The sequence below is a fragment of the Xiphophorus maculatus genome, chromosome 3, assembly GCF_002775205.1.
Source record: "Xiphophorus maculatus strain JP 163 A chromosome 3, X_maculatus-5.0-male, whole genome shotgun sequence".
Lineage (NCBI taxonomy): Eukaryota > Metazoa > Chordata > Actinopteri > Cyprinodontiformes > Poeciliidae > Xiphophorus > Xiphophorus maculatus.
Genome location: NC_036445.1, coordinates 26,637,289 through 26,655,941, shown reverse-complemented (window position 1 = coordinate 26,655,941; position 18,653 = coordinate 26,637,289). Strand labels below are relative to the sequence as shown.

General features: G+C 42.8%; 1 protein-coding gene across 1 annotated transcript; it reads left to right on the top strand.

Annotated features, from left to right (window-relative positions):
- The first annotated feature begins 5,668 nt into the window (after positions 1-5,668).
- On the top strand, positions 5,669-8,916 carry tmem74 (transmembrane protein 74). The gene is made up of 2 exons (XM_023330401.1): positions 5,669-6,071; positions 6,783-8,916. The coding sequence occupies exon 2, from the start codon at positions 6,835-6,837 to the stop codon at positions 7,693-7,695; it is 861 nt and encodes a 286-aa protein (XP_023186169.1). The 5' UTR covers positions 5,669-6,071; positions 6,783-6,834; the 3' UTR covers positions 7,696-8,916.
- Positions 8,917-18,653: the final 9,737 nt, after the last annotated feature.

Here is an 18,653-nt window from a genome sequence, read left to right as displayed (position 1 = left end):
TGAAGAGTTTTTGCGGCGCTAGTGGCTCGTATTTTTTTCTACAGTAGGCAGACGGGAGGAGGGTGAGGAGGACATGCGGCAAAGGTCGTCAGGACCGGGAATCGAGCCCGCGACGAGGACTAAGGCCTCCAAACGTGGGGTGTGCTAACCCCCTGCGCCACCGCAGGACGCCCCGTCATTTTTTTATTTAATAATTGTGTCATGTTTGGGTCAAGTTTTCTTTTATGCAGAAACACAGTGAGAAAGCAGGTAACGGTTTAACGGTTCCATTATGGATGAAGAAATAAGACTGGCAGGATATTTCAGACTGCAATCTGTTGAAGCTCTTGGACGACGAAAGCATTAATAAGTGATAGTTAAGTTGAATTGTGCTGAGGGGAAATGTTCCAGTTGCTTCCTCGAAGATTTGGCTCTGTGGTGCCTGATGGGCAGACGAGCAAGAGACAAGTAACAATACAGGACTCGAAGCTCCAGTTGAATTTTGGCAGTCTGCTTAAGAAGTGGAAATAGCCATCTGTTCCAGGTAAAACGAACACAGGAATTGTCACCGGATGGCAAGAAACTTAACAGAAAACTCTGTTAAGTTTTCAAGAATGTAGATTTATAATTTCCTGTTGACCAACTGGCAGGGACTGATCCTCCCTGTTCCTTTTTACCGACTGCCTGATGAGCTGGGGAGCTGCAGGTGTAGGAGCAGATCAAGCAGTGGTCACGGCCGTGCAACCAAGTGAACGCCGCGGAGCTGAAACTGAAGCTCCAGACAAGTTGTCTCCACTAGCATCTCGTAAACGTGTTTCCATTGCACACACATTTCCATCCAGACTTTGTTAATATCTCGTTACAGTTGGAAAAAAACATCCCCGGAAAAACACACACACACAAACTTACAATTTTGCAATAGCTGTGTTTTCATCATCTAAGAAATGCAATTAAAATCACATGTGAATAAGTCGTTTAAAAAATGCCGCACCGTCATCCTCATGTCACTTCCTGTCGTCTTCTTTGTCGTTTCTAACAGTGGTAACATCCGGTTGTTGATCACGTGACTTGTGTGATGTGAAAAAAAAAAAGTGTTTCCTCAGTGATATTTCTGATGTTGACGTTCCTGGTTGGAAGAAGAGTTAGCATCTTCCCAACCCGGTGTAGACTAAGAAATTTATAGAAATATTATAAATACGTTCAATGAGAAAATCCTTGACATTATCTCGGCAGATTCTAGACTCTGGGGCTGTCAACTAATGACCCTGCAGGGTTTTTGATTCGTGACCTCTGGCAAAGGAGGGTATTGGAGGCGTTTTGGATTTTCAGTGTTGAATTAATGTTTGTAAGTTGCTGCACATCAGTGCTACAGAATAAGACCAATTGTTTGGCCCACCTGAAAAACAAAGGCTTAAAATAGATCCTTTTTTCCCAATTAAAGTAGCAAAATCTCACACTGAATTCTTAAGAAAAGGCCAAGCTTAACATTATTTATTGTATTCAGTTAGTTTAATATAATCCCCAGTCGGCACCCATTGTAAGCCCTTTAAATTTAACTTTTCAGAGGTAAGAGTTTCTTTGAACTCCTAATCGGTAATTTACGATTTTCTGTTTCCCTGGGAAATAAATATTTGACTGTAGAATGGATGAGGAGTCATATTATCTTGTCACTAGGCACAGTGATCAAGTCGGTAAGTGAGGTTGGAAAAATGTAAAAAAAAAATCTACAAAGCTGACTGTTAAGAGATTTGCAACAAACAAGGCAATTTTAAGGTCCCCCAATCTCCACAGCAACCAGTTGTTTCAGAGTAAAGCCAGGAAAAAAGACTTTTCCTTCCTGTTATCATTCCGTATAAATATGGTTGCTAAACTCTGCTGGCCCTTTAACTGCATGCTTTTATCAAATGAGAGTAAGCTTGAACGTTTCAGCTACAAACTGTCCCGGTGGGTCTACATGATAATAAAAAAACGCTTAAACATCAAACAGAGTGATAATGACAACACAACAACAATAACAGTATAATACTTTTATCTAAAGCACTGTGTGTGTTTTTTTGTTTTTCTTCCAACCGTTATAAGATTTAATAACGCTGTACTCACAGCGTTGTTAGTCAGTTTGTTTTGTGAATAAAATCTTCAGACCCCAACCTGCCTGTTGTGTCCTGATTCTAACTTTTGGAACTGCTGTTCTGGAGAGATTGCGCAAATAGAAAACGAAGAAGTCACGTTACATTTTGTGGGAACCTAGCTGAAAGGCTTAGTGGTTTGTGTTCCTCCACAAGGAATTTAAGCAAAAGACAGTTATTGAAGTATTAGGATCGCTAGCACTGCATGTTCTTCTAGTCTGTCAAAGTAAACTCTTATCAAAGGTGTGTGTTTTTACATGCTTTTTCATATTGTGAGATTATGCCGCTGCAACAAAAGGTGAATTTATTTCACCTTTAATAGATCTTTAATAGATCTTAACCGAGGTTGTGACAAATTTCAGCAATGATGAAAGACTGTTGACTACCATTAGCTGTTGGCCAGTTAAGTCACTGGTTCCCATGGAAACTTGTGGGCACAGGTTAGATATCTGGAAGGTGCTGCAGGGAAAGCACCTACATACTCACTTGCGTACAAGATAACATGATGGATGTGTCATATAGTGCTGATACACACTAATATTGGTGGTAAATTGTGTGTGTGTCTTTTCATAAACTTGAAGAATACATTTTATTACAATAGTAGCTCCATTTCCATTGTCCACAAAATTGCAAAAATTGAAGTTACGAAAATAAATGTGTTACATGGAAACATGGCAATTAAAAAAAAAAAACTCAAGTTTTTCAATACGCAGCAAGTTGATACATTCAATGAGGTTGTTCTTCTGGCGTATCGAAATGGAAGTATTTTTGCTAAACTGTGACGGAAACCCTTTTTGCACTTCACACGAGTCTCGTGACCAAGGGCCGGATGTTACCAGTGACGGAAACGACCGACGAGGATGGTGGCAGAAAGTAGTTGGAGGATGATGGTTTGTTTTTGGATTTGCTTTTTTTGGGGGGGGGATAATATGCAGCTTGCTCCACCAGAGCTCTCACAGCATCTCACAGTTCATGAAATGTTGTGTGTTGTTGTTTGAACGTGTTGAATTCATATCTCTTCTGTAAAATCACCGACTACAATTTCCCCCCGAAACGCCGCATACGTAGCCGCTCCCAAAGCATAAGCGTCTCACGGGTAGCTAGCGCTTTGACTGAATTATGAATATGTCTCATGGAACTGTTTACATCCATCGCTGCAATGATTTTTTTTAATGACTCGATGCGTGAACAAGCTTGTTCATATGTGCTTTTAATTTCATTCTTATTTCATGGGAATAACAGCAATTGCGAAATTGCGTTTTTGCGACAGCAGCAGAATATAGGCAAAAGATTTGCTCACTTAATTAATGGAAATGCAGCTCCTGTCTGGTTTACATTAGACAGAAGGAAAGTTGGAGCTGGTGTTGCTTCGTGGAAGCCTGGTTTACGCTTTCACACTGCAGGTTATTTCATGTCATGCGTCATTTTCGCAGCACGGTTGGACAAGCAGTATTTGCATGAATGGGAGGTGAAGCGAATGCACCCTTGCCCTCGTTCATTAGTTCACTTCATAACTTCCTCTCTCACACACTCACACACACACTGCTGCATCTCTACCTTCCACTTCCACCAGCCCTGTACGCCGCAGCAGTGTCGCATCCATATTCTCTCTCTATTTTTAAATTATCATTCTCTAAGGTGGTGGTGCATGTTTGTGTCAGGAGGCCTTCTGTGAGGATAGCTGTTAGACATGCTGACTCTCCAGGCTGCGCCTCCTCTTGTGAGCCTGGTGTCCTTGCCAGCAGGAAAAGTGGTGCACTGTTGCAGATGGATGGCATCTGATAGTTGGCCGTTGCTTCCTCTGAGAGGAACACACGGTCGGATTTCAACTGCCTCCAGCCGCCTCTCCCTGCGTCGGATTGACCGGAATTGGGCTGCAATCTGGTCAAGCAGACCGTAAAGCATTGGGATCCATCGGCGAGTGACGCACGAGCATCCTTGCCCTCCTCTTTGTCCCTGTGAACTAATTTTGGTCTACAAGGTATTAAATCTCTTGCCCCCCAAATCCCTCCCTCTCCTTTTCCTCTTTCCCTCCGTTTTTGCTCATCACGTTAAATGGAGTCTGGTCAGGACGCGAGCCAAGAGCCGTCCACCCAGCCACCAGGACTCCCAGGAAAAGCGGCGATTGCATTTATAGCTCTGCTCCGCCTGCGCCAAAAGAGGTGGAACAATCAGCAAAGGAGCATAGGCTTCAGTATGAGCATGGATTAAAGCACTTTGAAAATAGATAGCGGATGATACTTAAGAGTGTCCGCTTTGTGAAGTGCCACAACCTGGGATGAAAACAAACCGTCAACGGATCGCTTGGGAAGCAACAAAGACAAGGGCTCAAAGTCTACATGACACAAAGCTCCAAAATGATAATATGAGGTGGGTCACAGAGGGGGATGACCCGTCAGATCTCTGGATTAAAGATGGATTACGGTGGCTTTGGCCTACTGACCATGTGGTCCTCTGAGAGGGCACAACTGAACAGACGGTGCGCGATACATGCTGCTTGACAAGGTCGTTTGCATTACACAGCTGGATACCTTTTTTGTGTGTCATGGTAACTGCATTAACTGACAGCATTTCCACACAACAATAGTGGCAAGCATTGCCACATGGGCTACATTCATCATCCATTGCATATTCCACTGTGTTTCACAATGAGTTAGCATCCCGTTGGCTGTTTCCTCTATTTTCCATTCATGTCAAAACCAGTGTATTCTAGTTTCAGAGATAGACAGACAGAGAGACACATCGTTTCAGCTTTTCTCATGTTAAGGGGAGCATTTAAGGACACTTTTGAACACAGAGGCGTGGCAAGCAAAAAATTGTTTAATGAAAAGAAAAAAAGACGAAACAGAAAACCAGGCGATGACAGGAACGTGTGCGCCTGAATCAAACTGTTGGTACCGGTAGAATCCAGCGAGGAGTGAATGGTCAAATACTGAGGGCGTGTCTGATGGAGCAATGGACCAGGACCGATGAGTGAGTGCAGCTGTGAGGGGAGAGGAGAAGGCAGGCTGAGGGAGAGGGAATGAAAGAGAGAGAGTGGAAGGTAGCTGGGGAAATGATAAATCTAACAGTAACAACAATTAAATAAACACAAGAAATAAATAACAAACATGATCAAAGGCAAGTTTTATCATGTTCTTCAATAACTAAGAGCAGACTTCTCTATCTAAAAACGGAGAACAACTAAGGCGAAACAAAGACAACAAATGATCCGAGATCTTGACAGAAACGTCCTTTTTAATGCGTGAAACTTTTACTCTGAAAACAAATGACCAAACAAAGATGTTGTTTCATCTCACTTTAAAGAGACCGATACGCGCGCTCCCCCCCCTGTCTTTTGGGATCTGGATGTTCTACACTCCTTCTGCCGCCAACCCCAGGGAGAAGGAGGAGGGGGGAGGAAGCCACCTGTGTATTTTAACCCTAGAGACGTCCCTGGATACAGAGATAGACGGATACACAGAGTGCTAATCTCATGTGACGTCACTACCACACACATAAAAAAAAGACCCGACTTCATTGGCAAATGGGCATCTGTTGGTTATGTTTCCTAAGTCAGGAAGCATTCTGACCAGAAGGGAGGGGGTGTGGTGGGGAATCAAGTTCCGGGTCTTCCCTCGGATCAGCCTTCAAATCCTCATCTCCGCTTGTGTTGACTGACTGGCAGTGATCTCAATCGGCTCACAGATAGCGACGGCGCTCCTTTCAGCGTTTCATAGGCGCTTTCTCTCTCTCTCTTCCTCTTCCTCTCTCTCTCTCTGCGTGTGTGTGTGGGAGGGACTAAAGGAAAGCTCCCCTCCGCCACAGCATCGTGCATTAGTAGGAGGAGGGGAAATGGGGGGGGAACTCAAAGCACACTCGCCGATAAGGTTTCTTTTTTTTTCTCCCCCCCCCCCCCTAATCTCTCCTCCTGGTCCTGTGGCTGGAAGAAGAAGAAGGAGTCGATCGGGATGCTGAGGTAGCGCGGTGAGTCCGTCCGCCGCTCTGTATCTGTTATATCAGTGCGGTGTGCTGATGCGTTTATTTATTTATTTATTTATTTATTTATTTATTTTTTTTTGTCAGGGATTAGAAAAGAACAAATAAAAGAGGATTGTGCACGGTCCACCCTTATGCAGAGGGGCTTAAGCCACATCCTGGGTCTGAATTCAGGAAAAGAACAGAAGTGTTCAGGGGCATTCCGATAGGCTTTCGTTATATTGGTGGACCTAAGTACTATGCTTGCATTTCCCATGAATTGATGAGTTTTTACTCAACCGTGTGTGTGTGTGTGTGTGTGCGTGTGTGTGTGTGTGTGTGTGTGTGTGTGTGTGTGTGTAGGTGGGGGTGCGTAGGCGTGTGTGTGCGAGTGTACATCAGGTATTGTCCACTAGAGAACAAATGGTTTTAGCTTAAGCTCGGTTTAAACGTGGTATGTTTTCCTAATTGGATATGGAGGCTTTCTGGCTAATCGCCGAGCTCTGTAAGCGCCTTTCAGAGAAGCGTCCGCGGATTTCTTTCAAATTGGCCCATCCGCTTTAAAGCGCTCTTTCTTTCTGAGTCATAAACACGTGCACTTTTGCGCAACTTCGCCAGAATACAACCAAGTTTTTTCTTTTCTTTTTTTAAAAAATAGATCTCGGATGTAGGCTGCCATGTTCAAACTCTGATCCGGCGTGTCTGTCCCCCACTTCTTAGGGATGCTGTGGAGTGGAGACGCCGTGGGAGGAAGTCTCAGAGAGAAACACGAATGGCTTCCCCGAAGCTGCTTCCCGCAAAGGAGGCAGGCAAGCAGTCCGAGCTGAACCCAGAAGCACTCGACCGGGTTTCCGGTGTGCAGCACGCCCGGAAGTCGGCCGGATCAACAGGAGAGGGGCTCCCCGGGGAGGGCGGCTGCGCTCCCGCCCGCGGCAGCGGCAGCCGCGGCCGGTGCCTTTCAGCACCGAGGACAGCGCAGCGCAGGGCGGGCGCGGAGGGGAAGCTCTGCCCTCCCCCCGGCGGCGAGGAGAAGCTCCGAGTTTGCTGCGACGAGGAATTGGAGACCTCCTTCACCTTCATCGACGAGAACGTCAACTTGCGACTGGCCAGCCCGGAGACCGGCTGCAAAACTTCGCACAGGCCCGCTCGCAACGGCGAGCCTTGCTCCGAGACTCTGCCGGAGCTCTCGTGCATGTCCGAGGACGACCTCTCCTTCGGCGAAGGCTCCGGGAGCTCCGTGGACTACGGCTTCATCAGCGCGGTCACGTTCCTGGTGACCGGGATCTCCCTGGTGATCATCTCCTACGCCGTGCCGCGGGACGTGGAGGTGGACCGCGACAGCGTGTCGGCGCGGGAGATGGAGCGGCTGGAGATGGAGAGCGCCCGGATAGGCGCCCACCTGGACCGCTGCGTGATCGCGGGACTCTGCCTGCTGACGCTGGGCGGCGTCGTGCTCTCCACGCTGCTCATGATCTCCATGTGGAAGGGGGAGATGTACAGGAGGAAGCTCGTGGCCTACTCCAAGCGCTCGGCCAAACTGTACGGCTCCATCAGCCTGAAGACAAGATCCAGCCCCAGCCACTCGTCTGCCCGCTTGTCCTTGGAGGAGGAGATGGTGGAGACTTTGGCTTAAGCCGCCGCTCCGCATAGAAACGCTTGTTTGTTTTGAACGAGGATTAACGTCAGCCACGCACATTTCATAACTGCTGAACTAGCTATTACATGTAAGACGCTACAATGGTAGGGAATGGGCTGAATGGAGGTCCTAGATGTGTTGTAGTTTGAACCTATGTTCAGACTAGGGTAATATGAACATTGGATTCAAACTACCCTGTGTTTGAACCCTATGGTATTAGTGATGAGGGGTTTTTTTTGCTCATCACTAATACCAAATCAGCCTGAGCAAGAGGAACGTGGTCCACATGGATGATAGCTGGAGAATGGCCACAGCTACTTTTCTGCCAATTTTTGGGCCTGTATGGGTTCCACATTTAAGAGAGACCATAGAATCAGCTGTTGATTGGGGTTTCCATGCCAACAGGGGCAAGAGCACTAGACCTACCCATGTGGTAAATTACCCCCAGTCAGCAGGTATGTGGGCCAGTCATGGACTTTGCCCAGGCTGGATGGGCACTAAGTAGACACGGCTTCTTCTGGAAGATCCAAATTAGTCAACTTGATAACTGATGTCAGCAAAACAACTCTCATTAAAAAAAGAATTAGACTTTTATTATTATTGAGTTGTTAAACAATAAGTCAAATTCCAGACAACACTTCTAGGGCCATGTGGATACCACTTTGTGTCCAGAGTTGATCTAACCTACTGTATGAATGAAGATGCATCCACTATGTAAACCAGGGACTGTCCCAATACAAGCCATTTTGTCAGCCCATTTCCTGCCTATAGAGTCCCATATTTAAGCCAAGTGAACTAGGCCAACCAGCCTCCACGAACACTTCAGTTCTCACACAGATTAAAGAAAATAAAATAATCTAATTTGTGATTACTTTTTTGAAGAATAACCTTACATTTAGATTCACATTCACAAAATTTACTAAGGATTAAAAGCGTCAGCTATATGCTGTAATGATCATTGAGTACAACCAGCTCATAATGACGACACAAGATATAATCAATTTTTTTTTTAAAAGACCACTAACTCCCATCCCCCAACAAATTGGTCTAACAAATACATTTTTTTAAAAGAATGTCTGCTCCGTTTAGGTTAATCTGCTTCAGGTTTCATTTGTCTGCATATTCTTGTCTGTCAATTCGTTTCTAATGTCCAAAAAATGCATTAAAATGTCCCTTTTGTGTTTTCACAAAAAATAAAATGAAATAAAACTTTTATGAATCTGACATTGGTCAGTGTAATATAATTAAGGTGACACTAATCTGTGTTTTGGATTTTGAAACAGACATAATTAAATGCAGTCGGGAGTCATTAAAGTACCAAACGATGACGCTACCTTCCGCATTTTCTTTAGCGGTAAATGGTCACAGTTTCTTCGTGACAAATAGAATTTCCTGTTGGTGGAGGTGCTGATGGAAATTCATGTTTTCAGACAGCCAAACATTTTTATTAGTACAAATTAAGAAAACACAACATTACCTACCCACAACTACAAATGAAAAGAATACAACATTTAAAAAATAAAACCCGGCAGAGTTGGGAAACCTCAGACATTGCTGACTGGACAACCTTTGCCACCGGAAGTTATTCCGACTTTCGCGCGTTTGTCGAAAATCTGAATTTCAACAAATGTAGCAGTAGGCACACGAGGGAAACGTAGCTGCCGCTATCGAGCCTAAACTGCTTCATTCTTTTTGGCAGTTCAGGCAATACAAAATACGGTGAATGTTTGCCTACTTGTCTTTAGAAAGAGAGATAAAACGCCAGTATAATTTTCGGTTCTAAAGTTAAAAGAGGCGTCGTCCAAACAGCGATGTCTCAGGTATCCCACTCTGCCTTTTCTGTTTTGTAAATGTCATCATGTATTCTACATGCCTAGTTAATATTGTTGTGTTTTTGAACATGTTGTTGTGTTTTAGTCATTTGTTGACGTGGTTTGCACGTCGTGGCCACCGTAAATTGTGTCTCTTTTTTTTTTTTACCGTCGCAAGATCTCGAATCGTGAGATTTCTTGACTCGCCCCCTTTTTAGCGATCCCAGGATAATTCCACATTTTGCCATTTGTTAATCGTTTCTGTTGTCCGCCTCCGAGCTGGAGCTCTAGTCCATTCAAACTGGAACCGCACAATAATCAGAGACAATTTTCGAAAAATTGCCAAATGACACTTATAAACACAATGAAGCTAATTGGCGCTAATAGGGAAATGACTGAGTTAAATTAGAGAAATAACATTGTCTTCCCCATTAATTTACTGCTATCCACCCAGCCGTTGTCTTTGCCACCTATTCAGAAAATAGAAACTAAATGTTGTAACTCATATCATTAAGGTCCTTCAAAGAGGCAGGGTTTCCCCTTTACAACTCCCCAATACATTTCAGGGTAACGGGACAAACAACAACTAAGGAACATTTTGAGGGAATAGTGAGGAATCTGGAATACCTGGAGAGAAACAACAAGGGGAACATGCAAACTGCATGCAGAAAGACTTCGAACCCTCAACCTTCTTGCTGCACAACAGTGATACCCAAATGCTATTTATACTATATATACTGGTATTCATTCATTAAATAATGGGAAGTGAATTATGTGAGGGTCATTGTTAGCTCACCACAGTAAACCATGAAATCTGACACCTTAAGTGCCTCCCCCCAAAAAAAAATAAAAAAAATCTTACTCAGGGGCCGCCATAAATTCTGCAAATTACAATCTGAATCTGTACATGTCATTTACGTAACTAATAAAGAAAGTCTCAAAATTTCAAATCGCATACGCAATCCAAACAAACCACAGAGGCTTTCTGTGACCAACGCTGAGGGCTTTTATTTATCGGAGTCATTCATTTTTAATGTGAAGGTTTCCAGCAGTGACACGGCAGAGCAGGGGCACATTTCAGTCCGTCCGTCCGTCCGTCCCCCCCCTCTGGGCAAATGAGTGGGAGAAAGCAGAGGCCTGTGAAGCTTGTCCCTGTTTCACCGAGAAGGAGGAGAATCAGCTCAGCGGTCCACGCCGTAATATCCAGTGACAGTTCCTCTTTGGCGCAGTGCTGAGGTAAGCCAGTAAGCCTGGCAGTTTGGGTTTTTTTCTTGACGCATGTGTGCCGGAGACACACTCCGGTTTGACTGTTGTGAGCAGTTTGACGTTTCTTGCTCCCCCTTCCTCTCTGTTCATAGGATTTCTTCGCCCAGCAGATACGTGGCACAATCAGCACAACCCCGTTCCGAATGAGACGTACTGTACGTACTTTGGAGGAACACGGACCCGAGCGCCTGTAACTTTCCCTGTTTTTGATCAGCCTTTCTCTGTGAGCCAGCTTTTCCTTTTCCCCATCCCCGTGCTTTAAAGATGCGGTTTAAGCACAACTAATAACACATGAAAGAGTTGCCCTACTTCGAAAATCCTAAGCTGCCATGACTTCAAAGAGCCAATTATCTCTCTAATTCGGGATATTATTACACTTAAATCCTCACGTTTTGGTGTGATTAGAGTGATTTGCTGATCAAATGGCAGCAAGTAAAAATACAGATTCTGAGCTAAGGTGTTTAATGCAAATTTACTGAGAATTTGTAAACCTTCTCTTACAAAGCTGAAAATTTTTGTTTTTATGCAAAAAAGTAAAAAAAAACAACAAAAACAAAATTTTCTGCTTAATGAGCGTTAGGTAATTTGATAAAATTCTATTACAAATGATTATTTATTGCAAACTGGTCTCATAAAACGTGTGGACTAAAGATGATATCTGAAACTGTGAACTAGCCTTTTAGCTTTTAGCCAATAGCTCCAAAGCAGATGTCAACTTTATTTGTGAAAACAATAGATTGTTACGAGAAAAAAAAAACGAAACCAAAAAATAAAATAAAATAAATAAAAATTTGAAGTATAAACTCTTTTCTCACTTTTTAAAACCAGTACTTACTGTGTGTTGCACGTGAGGGGCAGAAAGGGGGCTTGGCGTTCATGCGGCAACTTCATAATCATATTTCTTTACCGCAGTAAAATATTGTTTTGCACAAGACAAGTGCTAACGATTTCTCTGCAGCGTCTCTATAACCTTGGCTCCCGTTTCTCTGATTTGCAGGGCTGCATTACCCGGTTTCATTAGCTTATGTTCACAACGACATGAGTCAGCCCGCGCTAACGAGAGACGTAGGCTGATCACCATATGCTACATATATATGCAAACAGTAGACTGCATAAAAGAAATAGGCGCTCATCTGTGAAAAATCTGTTTATTTGCTTTATCTGGCTTTGGTTTGTCTGACCTTAGAGCTGACAAATGTTTGTGTATTTTTCTGAAAAATACAATGGATTTTGCTCCCAATGGTGATGAGCCGTCAAACGAAGCCATTTCCAGGAAAGGTAATAAAATTTAACAAGAGCGATGAGGCAGTGGTGTTGTTGTTGTTGAAGGAAGCAGTAAATCCAGATCCCACATGACAGCGCTGCATATTGAAAGCAAAATTCAGTCAATTAGGAGCTCCGATTGTTGCTTTCAGTAAAAACAAGACCAAGCTGCAGGTTGTTTCTTCTTCTCATGCACTTTAACGTCAACAGCAGTGACACCAGTAGTCATGCAGGATCTCTTCTGTTTTTTTTCTTCTTTGTGACATGTTTGTGTTTCAGTTTTATATGAGAAAAAAAAAGGATAACCAATTTAAATACAGAGAGGTATTTTCAAATGACGATTTAATCTGTTGATGGATAAAAATCTATCAAAAAAAAAACAACAACATGGCCCTTTGTGAAAAAGTAATTGCTTCCAAAACGTGTAACTGACTGTGCCACACTTGCCATCAACTCTTTGTCACAACTGGGACTTTTATGTCGCTGTGGGGAAATCTGGTCCATTTATATTTGAAGAGTTGCTTAAATCCAGCAACTTTGAAGGCTTTTGGTGCATGAACAGCTGCAGCACCTCAGTCAGATACATGATCCTGTATTTGACTAAGTCACTCCAAAACTTTCATTTGGTTTGGACTTATTGTGTGTATCAGTTCATTCACTGTACTGCTACATAACATCCAAGCGGACTTTAGCTAAACGTTACAAGCGGTTGGTTGGTCAGACTCTCTCCTTCATGAACTGCAATCAATTTACTAAATACTTTATGGAGTAAATGCAAAACGACTGGAGGGCCAATCTGCACATTGACGTCATATTCAGCAGCACTGCTATATCCAATCAAAACAAATATCAAGAAAGTGTCACAGTTCTACCAAATCAATCATTAAAAACTTAGAAGTAATTATAGATCAGTTGATATCCTTCCCAGAGCTTTCCTTAAGAGAGTTTTTCCTGTCACTGATTCCGATCAAATGAGAAAACTCATCTCTCTCAACTGGTGTTTTCCACTCATCAAAGTGTTTAAAGACTTTTGCATAAATGCAGACTGTGAAAGAACCACAGTGCTGGTTCTGTTTGAGCCTCGGTGTAGCATTCAACACGGTTGACTACGACATGTTGCTGAAGCAAATGGAGAGATGACTCGAAATCACTGACCTGTGAGTGGTTTGAGCGGGAAGAAAATGAAATCCGGGGTACCTCGGGGCAGCGGCGCAACTACATATTTTTGAGGTGGATGCGAACATCTCACCCCCCCCACGGACATAAATTTGTACAAGTGAGCCAAAGAGTCGCTTCTGGTAGCCTGTGTCTGCAGGTCTGAGGCTTTTTGTTAGCATGTTTTCTATCATTCTTATAGCTTGATAGGAAGCCTTATCCAAACTGGCAACCCACATTAATAAAATGGTAAAATAATATTGACCACAAAACACTGTATTTATAAAAGATATCAACATTTTTCCTACACAAACGCTTAACAAACGTTTTTAATGTTCTCTTCACAATATTTATTTACTATTAATCTATTTGTATGATTTGTTCTTTAAATTGCCATCTATATTATTTTTCGGTCTCAGGAAATGATTGAGGGATGAAGAGACTGATGTCTGGTTCTTTAGGTGCTGACGGGTCTGTGGTTCCTCTCCTGATCCATTCTGTCTGATATCAAACCCACTGGGTGCCACTGAATGTCACCGACACATTTATTTTAAATGCCCCTATTAAACTTCACAGTGATTGTATAGCCTGTCTTCCCACTACTATCTGTATTTTTACCAGAGGTTTTATTTCTAAGGACGGTGTAGTATCAGGTGGACATTTTAAAAAGACACTGGTTGATAGCAGCTCACTGCGGCTGCGTAGTGACCGTCTGTAGGTAACCATGACAACATCGTCAGTTCGTGGGGTCCTATTTAGGTCCCGCAACGACAATTTAGCTGACCTTAATATTTCCCGTGTTTTGTTTTGGTCATTATTATTACACTTATTGATGAGATGTGTGATAGGTGTGTCTATCAGACATTATAGCAACACAGAATAAATCGCATCCCGTATTGGACAACAACAACCGCCTGTCATTTTAGGCTAACCTGAATATTTACAACTCTCTTATTGATACACTGACATTACTTACCTGCTGTCTTTCAACCACTTTGAAAAGCTTTTCTTCGTCTCTCCAACATCTCTATCCTTCCCCCCGCTTCCGTTTTCTGTTTTGTGCCCCCGAGTTTTTTCTGCGCCCCATCTTTAGCTCCCTGTTGTCGAGGCATTACTACAAATTTAAAAGAAAAAAAACGCGCAAAGGGCTGCTGCCCAAGCTACCTGTATGGGAGGGGAGAGCGGCTGGCAGGAGGGGAGGGGCGCCTAATCAGTGCTGTTCCTCTGTTATTGATCATTTCATACACAAACAGCTGTTACGTACATAAAATGCTGACTAGAAAAAAAAATTCCCCACATCGTTTTTGCGCCCCCTCTAGTGCAGCGCCCCTATGCGTTGCATACACTGCACAGCCACCTTTTGCGCCACTGCCTCGGTGTTTCATCCTCAGGCCCCTATCTAATATCTACAGTACATGCTCCCACTAGCTCAGATTATAGCAAGTAAGAAGATCTCTTACCATGAGTATGCAGATGATACACAGCCCTACATTACATTATCACAGGGTGGCTAATCAATCCATGGATATGCCATAACTCTCTTCAGCTGAACCTGAAACTTAACTGAAGTAATAATTTTTTGACCCAAGCAGTAATCATCAAGGGTCAGCATGTAGTTATTTCAAGCTAGAAACAATCAATAAAGCCTGAAACCAAGGTCTCGGACCTGAACCTTCAGAGACATATAAAGACAATTACAAAGTTGGCCTTCTGTCACTTGAAGGATATTCCCGGGTTTAAAGGACTAATATTCCGGCAAGGTCTTAAAAATACCATCCGTATGTTTATCTTCAGCAGAATCGATTATTGCAATGGCGTCTGCACTGGCCAATCAGACAGCTGCTGCTGCTCACGTTCTCACTGAATGGCTTATTATGTTGCAATTTGTTTTACAATCTAACTCATGTAGTTGTTACAAAAAAAAGAAAGAAGGGTAAGCAGGGAAATTTTTGTTCACAGCTCTGCACATTACAGATGAAAAATGCCGAAAATGTAACCAAGTTTATGTTAACAATGGTCTTCTGGTGTTCCACCATCTATGATAATGCCATCATCCGAATGCATAAAGGATCATAAACACAAATGGAAGCTATAAACAGACGGAGACATACATCCTCCTCTCATCATCATCATCCCTCTGCTTTTTTCTCTTTCAGTCACGGCTGGCAGCCAGAACCGGGCCTCCACTCATACAGCCAACTGAACGTGTTGGAGGGATTTAATCAGGGATTTGTTTGAGGAGACAGCGTTTTTTTTTTACATGCCAAGCTCGAGTGTATTTTCAGAGCTTTCATACATAAGCTCTTTATCCTTGAGCAGAGCACAGCTAAATCACACTTATTGATATTTGTCCAGGCTCCCGGGTAAGTCGATCCCTCCAGGTGAGGCCAAAGAGGAGCTAAAACTGCCTCCGTCAGCAAATTTCCTAATGGGGTCACGGTCTGCCACCGTCCTGTCTTTGTTAAGACTCGAGACGTGAATGCGTGTGTGTGTACCAGGTTTTATATCCTTATGGGAACCTATTTCTGTCTACAATGTGAGGTTATGGGGACCATTGCACCTTGTGGGGACATTTTCTTGGTCCTCATGAGGAAAATTGTTGTTTTTGGGTTAGTGGTTAGGTTTGTGATGGTCAGGTTTAGGGTAAAGGTTATAGTAAGGGTTAGGCTGTAGAAATAATGGAAGTCAACGTGAAGTCCCCACAAGTGATGAAAACACGACTGTGTGTGTGTGTAATCTAATTATTTTTTACAGTATATTTGAGTAACACAGACTCACTTTGTGAATATGGTCTGATTCAGCAGACATGACTAATTTGAAATGGGATCCAGATGGGATGGAGCTGAACGCAGAGCTTTTACTTTGGAGTTGTAAATGTAAAATAAAACATTCTGCCTTAATAAATAAACTTAACTTAAGCACTTTATTTAACAGTCTGATTAACTCTAATGTGGAGAATTGCATGGAAAAGTACAAACATTTTGCCTCGATTTAATCTGTGAAAAAGGATAAATGACTTAAAAAAAAATAAAAATTGCAAACAAAAATGCCAAAGGTGTTGGATACGTTTGAGTTTACTTACTAAAATGGGTGGGAAGTGTTGGCGGACATATTTTTTTAAAGGTCTTTCCACAAATTCCTAATTGGATTTGGGTCTGGTATTTGGCTAGGCCATTTTAAGACAAGTGTCTGGCTCTGATCCAGACTACGCCAGTGTACCTCTGACCATATACTTTGGGATGTTGTGCTTCTGGAGGGTGAACCTCTGCCCCAGTGTCAAGGGGTTATGCAACCTCTAAGAGGTTCTTCTACCATAATTTTTCCCGTCTGTGCAAAAGAAAATCAACCCCCACACACTCACCGTGTGTCACAGAATGAATGTTGGGATAAAGCAGGTTGGATTTTCATGCAAGTCACGAAGTTTTTTTTGTTTGTTTTTTTTACTGTATATTAGCCATTTGACTGCTTCTCTGATTAATGCTCTGCTTGCCCGGTCTATATGTTTAGGCAGATTACTATGTCTTGTTGGCAGCTTTTTCTCTTTTTTTCTACTTTTAGATTATCAAACATTCCTTCGTGGGATTTCCAATTACTCGAGGTGTTGCTTTACAAACCAACCCCGTGTGTTCACCCTGATCTGTCTGCGGTTTTTCTTCGTTTGATCACAAATGTTTTCTAACGAACCCGAATCCTTGAATCCTTTAGAGAGCGACATAAATTGAGATTAAATCACACACAGGAGAACTCTAATTGATGACCGGCGACTTCTGAAGGTCGTCGGTTGCACTTTGTTTTATTTTGGAGCATCAGAGCCAAAAGGGGGCACAATGAAAAAAGAAAACAGGTGATCCAACTAATTTAATTAATTAATGTTTTTTTTTTATCCAAGTACTCAAAATAAAGTTTATCCAAGTAAATATGTTAAAGTTTATGAAGTCATCATGTTAAACAAATTCAAATAAATTAAGTTGTTAAAGCTTTTCCTCCATTTTGTTAAGTTATTGCAAAAATATTTATAAGTTCATGTCTTTCCTTAAAACTCCATGCACAAATATCCCACATTGTGATGATGTGCAATACTTTTTTGGGGGTGATTTTTACAAATTTTTATAAGATATACTTCTGGCAAAAATCACAATTGTGTGTAGAATTCTGAGGAAAGAAATTAATTTAATACAGCTAGGAATAAGACATAACATGTGGAAAAAGTGAATGCTTTCCAGATGCTCTCTACTTTTTTTTTGTTCTGGTATAAAATCCCAACATAATGCTGAAGGTTGCCGTTATCACATGATAAAATAGACGAGTTGAAACAGCGTGGAAGCACTATAAATACGCATTTCGGAGCTCGACCACTAACCAGCAGTTTTGCTCTGTGTCATCGGGTTTCATCATATTTCTTACTTCCTGCTTTTTAATTCTTAACATATTGGAATTTTATTCCTTTCCTGGTTAAAATTGTTTCCTGCAGCCGTTCGGCCAGCTCCATCTGGAATGTGTCTGCCAGACGAAGGTTGCAGGAGCCACTCTGTGGGGAAGGTGGCGTGATGGAAGTGAATTTATTCAAAACGCCAATGTGCGTGAACTTTGCATGGAACCTTTCCCGATGAATCTGTAAACCTTCATGTTCAGATTGAATTTAAGCTTTTCTTGATTAAAGCCAAACAAACTTGCTGCTGGCTCTCCACATATAAGCTAAAACAAGGGGGGGCGGGGAATAAAAATGAAAAAATCCACTCTTATTGATTGCCTTGGAGAGGAAAACTAATGCCAAGCTCCTAAAGGGATCCGAGTTCATTCTCAGTTGCTTTCCACCGAGAGGATATTTTTAGTCCTTGTGTGCATAGTGGATATTTGGGAAGCTCATTGTCCACAAAGCTTATTGCTGAGAATGCATTTGGCTCGGCTGGTTTGCATTTCGATACTGACGCTGTCCTTTCTTTCCTGTTCAGCCACTTCTAAGCCCCAACATATTTACATGATTTCAGAACCAACAAAAGCTGACTATCACCTGCAAACCTACTCTACAAGAAAGGACAAACCTCCTGTGATCATCTCCCCTCCGGGCCGTCGTAACCTTGCAAAGTAGTACTCTGCCACTCCCCGCATGGGCATCCTCGCTGACAAATCAGAAACCTTTCGGAAAACAGTCGCCACAGCGATTCCCCGTGCCCATTCCCGTTTCCTCCGAACCATCTGGCGCTTCAGCCGCCGGTACGAGAGAGGACGTTGGGTGATCGGACGGATCAATCAAACAGTAAAACCACTCAGCCGCTGCAGGAAGACAGTGCAGGTTTCACATCTCTTTTTCTCCCTGCCTCTATCATCTACTGCAGTGAATATTTAATGCGCTGTATTCAGTGGCAGAGATACAGTAATTCCTCTTTTAGCGATGTGGTTGCACAGTCGCTGCCTTCGCAGTAATATGCTATCTCTTCGGCTTGGAACTTATATGGATGA